The sequence below is a fragment of the Artibeus jamaicensis genome, unplaced genomic scaffold, assembly GCF_021234435.1.
Source record: "Artibeus jamaicensis isolate MK-2021 breed Jamaican fruit bat unplaced genomic scaffold, CSHL_Jam_final contig_685, whole genome shotgun sequence".
Lineage (NCBI taxonomy): Eukaryota > Metazoa > Chordata > Mammalia > Chiroptera > Phyllostomidae > Artibeus > Artibeus jamaicensis.
Genome location: NW_026521924.1, coordinates 33,017,236 through 33,025,315, shown reverse-complemented (window position 1 = coordinate 33,025,315; position 8,080 = coordinate 33,017,236). Strand labels below are relative to the sequence as shown.

General features: G+C 56.8%; 1 protein-coding gene across 1 annotated transcript in view; it reads left to right on the top strand.

The window, feature by feature from the left end:
- Positions 1-312: 312 nt before the first annotated feature.
- The window catches only part of BMP7 (bone morphogenetic protein 7), a 68,994-nt gene continuing 61,226 nt past the window's right edge, over positions 313-8,080 (top strand). The window contains exon 1 of the mRNA XM_037133672.2: positions 313-1,266. Within this exon, the coding sequence (XP_036989567.2) occupies positions 849-1,266 (418 nt within the window). The 5' untranslated portion in view covers positions 313-848. The remainder of the gene's footprint in view (positions 1,267-8,080) is intronic.

The window sequence follows — 8,080 nt, the reverse complement described above, 5'->3', positions numbered from 1 at the left end:
GCTTCCTCCACCGCGGCCGAACCTCAAGGGTCCGGCTCTGGCCTCCTTCCCGGTCCGCACTGCCAGTCCGGGGAGGGGAGAGCCTCCACGGATTCCTCCCACCACACCCCCGCGGCGGCCCGCCAGGCGCTGGGCACCCCGTGGGCACTCGGCAAATATTTGCAGAGCTCACTATAAGGAATGAATGAACCCATTGGGCGCAGCTAGGGGGAGGGCGGGGCCGAGGGCAGGTGGGAGGCCGCGGGCGCGGGAGGGGCCCCTGGAAGTCCGTCCTCCTCCTCCTCTTCCTCCTCCTCCCAGGCCCCAGCGCGCACCACTCTGGGGCTCCCGTGGCGGCCTCTCGTGCGATCGAGGTCGCGCAGGCCCTGGAGAGCGACCCGGGGCCCCTGCTCTCCGCTCGGGAGTTCGGAAGAGGGTGGTTCGCCGCCGCCCGAGGGCCAGAGCGCGAGGGGAGCAAGTAGAAGGAGCGCTCGCCCGCCCGCCGCCTCGCTGCCTCCCCGGCGCTCGCTCTCCCGGCTCCTAGGTTTGCTGGCTGCTCCTCCCACCCGCGTCCGCCTTCTTGCTCACTCGCTCGCTCTTTCGAACGGGTTTCCAAACCTAGCTGTGCGCCCGGGCCAGTGTGGGGCGAGGAGCCCCCTGGCCAGAACCGAGCCGGACGGGGCGGGGGGACGGTCGGGGCAGACAGCAGCGGGCCCAGGAGGGGCCATGTCCGGCGCGGGCGCCGCGGGGCCCATCTGCTGCAAGTGACCTAGCGGCGTGGACCGCTGACTGACCCCCCTCACCACCTGGGGCGGCGCGGGCCCCGGTCCCGGGTGCCCAGAGCCCGGGTCGCGCGTAGAGCCGGCGCGATGCACGTGCGCTCCCTGCTCGCCGCAGCGCCCCACAGCTTCGTGGCGCTCTGGGCGCCCCTGTTCCTGCTGCGCTCCGCCCTGGCCGACTTCAGCCTGGACAACGAGGTGCACTCGAGCTTCATCCACCGGAGCCTCCGCAGCCAGGAGCGGCGGGAGATGCAGCGCGAGATCCTCTCCATCTTGGGCTTGCCCCATCGCCCGCGCCCCCACCTCCCGGGCAAGCACAACTCGGCGCCCATGTTCATGCTGGATCTGTACAACGCCATGGCGGTGGAGGAGGGCGGCGGACCCGGCGGCCAGGGCTTCTCCTACCCCTACAAGGCGGTCTTTAGCACCCAGGGCCCCCCTCTGGCCAGCCTGCAAGATAGCCACTTCCTCACCGACGCCGACATGGTCATGAGCTTCGTCAACCTCGGTGAGTGAGGGCAGGAGGGAGGGGGTGACCGTCTCGCTCAGGAGGCGCTTTGGGACGGGGAGGAGGGGGCCGGCTCCTACATCCAGCCCACTCTGGCCGTTTGCTGTCAGTAGTGCCTGGCCGAGGCTCCCCTACGCCAGGGTCCTAGCAGACCCCACGTTGTGCGCGCCCCAGGTAGGGCGAGCCAGGCTCATCTGCCTGTGGGAGTTTTGGGGAGGGAAGGGCTGGTCCGAAGGCCCCTCCGGGTTAAGTTGGCGGCCGCACCTCTGGAGCTCGAGACGCCAGGCGGGCCGCGGCTCAGTTCAAAGCGCAGAGCTTGGTCATGTGAGCGGTGCCCGGCCCGGGCGTCCGCTCTACCTGGATTTAAAGGGCCCTGCTCGGTGAAGCTGCCTTCCCGCCCTTTCTGGGCCCCTCTCAGCCCCGCCTGGCCCTGGCATTGCGGGAGTCGCTCCCCATTCCCCGCCTTGGTGAGCTCTACCCGTCGGCTGTCCGTGCGCCCGCCCTAGCTTGCTGCGTGCCCGGAGCGCCCTGGGGCCCCTCTCCTGGCCGCCCGGCGCCCCCTCGCTCTGAGCTCTCCTGGCTGGAGCTTGGGGAAGAAACGTTGCCATTGCGAGCTTTCTATTTTAAATATTTAATGATAGGTCCCGGGCGGGCAGAATCCATTTTCAGCGTTTATCACATGTGGCGTGCAAACCGCGGCTTTTGGTGTTTGGGTGGCGCGGGATCTGCGAGCAGACGCCGCCGGGGGCGGCTGGGGGACCGGCTCCGGACTAGAGCTGCGACGGCCCCGGAGATCCGAGGCTGGGGCGGCGGAGGGGGCGCCGCCGCCTCCATCCCTGCACGTACACTCACCAGACTCGTTCAAACTCACCCCCGGCAGCGCCGCGTAAGGGCTGATGACCAAATATTTGGTTTCTCAGATAACACGCCCCGATAGCGAAGTTTCCCGAGCCGCTTTCCGGCTACACGTGTAACTTGCTGCGAAAATCCGAACGCAATCAAGACAGCAAACTCAACGCCCACGGGCGCTGTGTTAACATGGAAACAATGATACCCAAGCCCCCCCACCGAGCACTGCGGGGGTCGGGGCGGGTGGGGAAGCCGGGGTCGACCCCAATGCTTCCCGCTCCAGATAAGGTCCCTGCAGTCCCCGAGATGCCACTGTCTGTCCTTAATAATAGCCAAACAATCCGATAATGAAATGAGCTTCAGCGAGCAAGGGATGGGGGGCTTAGATGCCAAAGTAACTTCAAGAAAGGTGAAATTATACTAAGCAGCCTGTTAGAACGAGGCAGCCTCATGTCCTGATTTTGGGCCATCTCCAAGATGTGTGCAGTGGAAAAAAAGCAAGGTGCACATTCGTGAGGTTCTTCAGGCTGGTGTACCGTCCCTTCCCACTGGGAGAGACCCCAGGAACTGGAAACAGATTTTCCTGCGGGGAGGGGCAGAACTGGGGCGGGGGTGGGGGTGGAGGGGTGGGGAGTTAGGGAATGGGAGCTAGGGGTCTGATCTTTCACTGTCTGCACTTTCGTCTGTGTGGTTTTTTCTCTCGCAATGTGTATTTACGATCTATACCAGGAACTAAAGAAAAAAATCCCAAGTGCCTAGAAATAAGTAAATTAAAGCAGATCTCTGTTTCTGTTCTGAAGCTGGGGGTGAACCAGGGCCTTTCCTCTGGCCAGGGTTTATGGCAACACAGTTGGGTTGGGTACCCATGGCTCCCAGCGGACGCAAGCAGGTCGCAGTGGCTGCCTTCAGAGCCTGGCTGGGGTCATTAAAAAGGTATTTGTAAGCCCTGGCTTTGCAAATTCCGTGCACAAAGTACACTGCTGCTTATGGACCAGTAGCCAGGGCCAGACCTGGCTGCCCCACCCCCTCCCTGGAGAAGGACTAGGTTGCCAAGCGGGTGCCCCTGGGGATGTTGGGGCTGTTTGTTCCCCTTGATGGTGGGAGCAAGCTAGGACTTGTCTGGGAAGGCCGCAGCCGGGTGGCTTTCCTCCTCCGGCCGTAGGCACACCTTTCAACCCCGTTAGTTCCATTGCTTTAATCTTGAAAGGACAAAGACGGGCTTGTCTGAGCCTCTTAATGAGTGGGGCTGGCTTTAGGCTTTGTGGGACAGTCCCGACTTTCTCAGGTCTTGCTTTCTGGAACATCATTCCAAATTAGAAGGCAGAGTGGCTTTTTAACAGAGCGCGCCGACCTTGTTTTCTTTCTTTCTCTGCCCCTAAAACTCGAGGTGATTAGTGGGGTAAAAACCTGGAGTGCAGTTTGGCGGGACGCTTCTGTAGCTGTTTCTAGGCTTGACCTGTTTCTGCTGAGGAAGGGGGATAAACTGCCTGTCCCTTCCAATCTGTAGTGGTCCTGGAATTTCTCCCGCGGGAGGGGCTGGGGGAGGTGAGGTGCGGGCAGTGAAGGGGGGGGCGGGGCTCGTGTGGAAAACTTGCCTGGAAGTTGAGTTTGCTGAGAAAACACTTGATATTTCCTTGGATTGCAAATCATGGATCTGTAACATAGAAAGTTTTCTAAAGGTGTGATTAGTCTCACACTGTACCTAAGAGTGAGAAAATGTCACTTGTCCCTATCAAACCATTACTTGTTATCATGCGGGGAGACCTGGGGGGGACTTTGGGGGCTGTTGATGGAGATCCTGTGGCTGGGGGTTGGGTGGGGGGGGGGGCTGGCTTTCTCCATGGCCCTGCTGTCCTGCAGGGCTTGGGAGACCCAGCCTGGGTTCTGAAGGCTTTTGCAGACCTGGTGCGTTTGTTCTTCCTCCTGTCTGCAGCCAAACTGGGTTTTGTTCCTATAAGTCCTTGGAATTCAAGCTTTTTGCCAGGCTGAGTGGGATCTACACTGGAGAGGGAACCAGAGGAGAATTCATGACAAAACCAGGTGCCGAGACAGAGGACTGCAGACCGCACCTTATGACAAAGACCAGCCTGCACAGTAAAGCCCAGTTGGTCGGATGATGCTTGAGATTCTGGGACTGACATTGTCCCATCGTCCCAACCTGAGCCCTTTGAGTTCAAAGGCGAGATGTGTAAACTGGTTTGGATTAACATGGCCCCCCCCGCCCCGACTCCTCTGTGGAGACTTAATTTTTGGAATTTAAAACAGGCTACCTCCTCTCAAATAGTCCCCAAGCAACGTGAATTCTGCCGCCGGAACCCAGAAATACTCTCCCTCCCGCCCCCCCGCCATTCTTTCTTTGGAGAAATCCAGCAGCTTCTTTTGGGGACCTTCTAGAGAAGCCGACTGGCATGAGGGGTGTGCAGTGCATGTTTATCTCTGGTTCAGGCTCTGGAGGAACGAACTTTGTTTAATCTTCGAGGCTAAATTAAAAAAAGAGAGAGAGAGAAAGTTGGAAACCTATCATTATCGGGCTCCGCACATAAAAGTGGCTTTTGTGGATGCAGCGGAGGGGGGGCCGGGCCCCGTGCCGCTTGACTGTTCCTTTGTACCATCTGGCGACCCTTTTTGTTGACAAGTGTTTGGCATTAAGATCTCTCCTTTTGCCCCTTAAAGAGCAGGCCCTACCACTGTAGAGTATTAGAAAAAGATTCTGTTACAGTTTAAAAATTTCCTTCAGGGAGTGCTTCGGGAAGGGAGCACGGGCCGCAGGCATCTGCAGCTGTAACCTGGCTTGTGTTAAGATTTGGAAGGGCTGTTCCACATTCCAGGGCTCGGAGCTCGGCCTTCACTGGTAAGCAGCCAGAGGTTAATGTAGATGTCACACAGGCCGTCCCTTCTCTCTCTCTCTCTCTCTCTCTCTCTCTCTCTCTCTCTGCAGAGCGCGGTCCCTACCGGAGTGCGCCAGCAGCGGTGTTTTCAGTAACCCTTTCCCCATCGCTTCTTTTAACCCTCATTTTCCTGCTTCTGTAAATCAAAGATCTGCCCCACCACCACCACCCATCACCGCCCTCTCTCAAGGATATTATGTGACCTGGATTTGAACTTTTTGGATCTTCTTTGAATTTCTCTTCTGGAACTAAAGCAGGTTAAGGCTGAGCCCTGGATGCCAGCTCGGGTGGCTATTTTTAGTTTTTATTCCAGGCTTGTCATTTGGTTGGGGAGTGGCCCATCGAAAGGGTGAGGGCGGTGGCCCAGATACTAATCGATTTCAGGGGCAACAGCGGGACGATGCTGTGGACACAGGCAGAGAAGCTGCCGCCTCCGGGACGCCGCTCTGTCGCGCTCCGGCCCCGGGGCCCCGGGGCCCTGAGCCCGGTAGCGGCTCTCGGGCCTCTGCAGAGAGAAACACAGCTGGAGCGCGGTCCCCGGCCACCCGAATGCCTGCGACGTGAGTGCATGTCACATGGCTGCTGAACTCAGAGACAAGTGATGACTTCATCCCAGGGAGAGTCCCATCTAAGTTGATTGATCACTCCTATCACTTTAATACCCCCCCCCCATTCGGTAAGGTCATGTTTGGCCCAGCGCAAGACTCGAGTGTCCTGATCCTCCCCCCAGGCCCCACCCTGCCCCACCCTGACCATCCGATCAACCAGCTGAGCCCTTTGCCTGGAGAGTCCTTTGCACCAAACGGCTCCACATTAATTTTTTTGCAATCACTCCTCAGACCTAGCTGGAGGCTATTGACACACTCTGGTGGGTTTTTTGGGGGTTTTTTTGTTTTTGCAAGTTGCTGCAACCGTTTCACCTTAATGCACTGCGGCCATGTCACCGGGGGCTAGAGCACAGGCAGGGATGTGTGGGACCTGTCATGTATTGTCGGAAGGAATGCGAGGGTCAGCCTTTAAAGTGCGGTGGTGGGAGAGGCCTGCAGCTGTGTACACTTATTATAAAAGATTTAAGTCCCACTGGTAAAATCAATATATTGAATTGCATGACCCTCTGCTTTTAATTAGTTTAAATCAAATGCGCCGGTGCCATTCGCCTCCTCTCGCCTTCATGGGGTGAGGAAATACCAATATTTACACAGAAACTGTTAATTTGTGGTGAAAATGATAACACATTTAGCTTTACACACCCAAATTGCCCCGACTTGATGGATCCCAGATCCACAAGGAGTTGGGGTGGGTGATGGGTGACATCGGTGACGTTTGTCGCTTAGACCCCTGGGTGCCCGATGCAGGTGAGGAGAGCTGCGGATGGAGGGCCCGAGGACGCTAGTCTTTCAAGAAACTCGCCGGTTCTTTCATTGCCAGCCAGAAACGTTGAGATCCACTCACATCACATTCAAAATCTTTTCTCGAGCCTTCTTTCACAGCTGGCAAGCCGGCAGTCGCTTCTCTGGGGGTTTTGATCTGTTCTCCCAGCGTGCAGGGTCCTCTGCGCGGGCAGTGCAAGGCACAGCGCTTTATTTATTCCAGAGCCTCAGAGGCGTATTTTTCCAGTTGCTGAAACAGTTTAGGCGGGGAGGGTGCGCGCCCTGCAGACCGAGCCGCGTGCGGGCGCGGCGATTACGCGAGCCGTCCACTGTGAGCTGTGTGTTCCGCTGCCGTTGAATTCTGGGCTTTGCAGCAAATGGCATTTGACAAATAACATTTGACAAAAATGGGACTTGGTATTTCTTAATATGGAACAGATATTTCATAGGGAACCTTCTCCGGTGAAAAATGACGCAAACCCGATGTGAGATGGCCGCGCGGACGAATACCAGCGCCGCGGTGGTGCAGTTCTCCCCGCCCCGGGGTGGAGTGTTTATGATTTGGGGGACATTAGGAGCGTATGGAGTTTGACACTTACTTATGGGCAACCCCCGAGGAGCACGTGCGATGCCGTCCTTTCAACGTTTGTGTTGGGAGGCATTGTTGGGAGCCGCGCAAAGCCTTTGCTGATCCGCGTGGAGTGGATTGAATTAGCGACAACTCCAGAGCACCAGCTTTAGGGTAATTGCTTTATTGTTTTGGAGCCAGGGCGCTTATAATCCGGTTCCTGTACAAACATGTTTAACGTGTGTTAATGCATTTCCAAACCAGAGCCTCTCAGCACAGCCTTGCTTTTCATTAATTGATGTCGGTAGCATGGTACAGTATTTCAAAGGGCTGGCCAAGCATAAACTGTGTTTCCAATTTCCTTCCTTTCCTGTGTTTGGAATGCCAATGTTAATTTGTTCCCATGCAGGAGCGGGGGCTGCCAGCTGCGGCTTTCTATAAAGGGCTCCGTGGTGAAGGCTTCCAGCCCTCGCCATGCTTGGGGCTGCCTGGCCAAGTTCCCTAACACTTTGCAGCTAATTCTGGATGATATATGGAGTGGGGGGTTGGGGGGCTTTCCTGCCGTGTAACGGAAGTTCTCGGTGACAGCAGAGGGTGTGACTTGGCCGGGGAGAGTGGCATGGCATCCACGGAGATTCTCTTTCGACACAGCTTAATCCCACATGTCTGTTTCCGCTGGGGCTGCGTCTCAGCTGTGTGGCCTTGAGCAAGTCACTTAACATCTCTGAGTTGGTTTCCCCGTTTTCTAAAGCTGGGTAACAGTCCCCTCCTCCAGAGACCCTCACAAAGACAAACATCACATCACGTCCGTGTAGAGTCTGGCACATAGTAGGCGCACGATAAATGGTCGTTCTTGTGTTTACTGTGGTTGGCCAGATCACTATTTACTTTGGTATATTAGTCCAAATTTTAGTTTTTAAGGACTGAATCTTAGAATACTGAGACTAAGCCACCCGCGTTTCTCTTAAAGATGTCAAGAAAATGGCCCCAAAGATGTGTGTGCACGCATGTTCCCCTCCTCACTCAGGGATCGGTGAAACACACGTGAGCACCAGGCTCACAAGAGGGTAAGGAGTGCGCAGTGCTAACTCTTTCTCGTCCTTGGAGCATCGATGGCTGTTGAAAAAAACTTTACGACT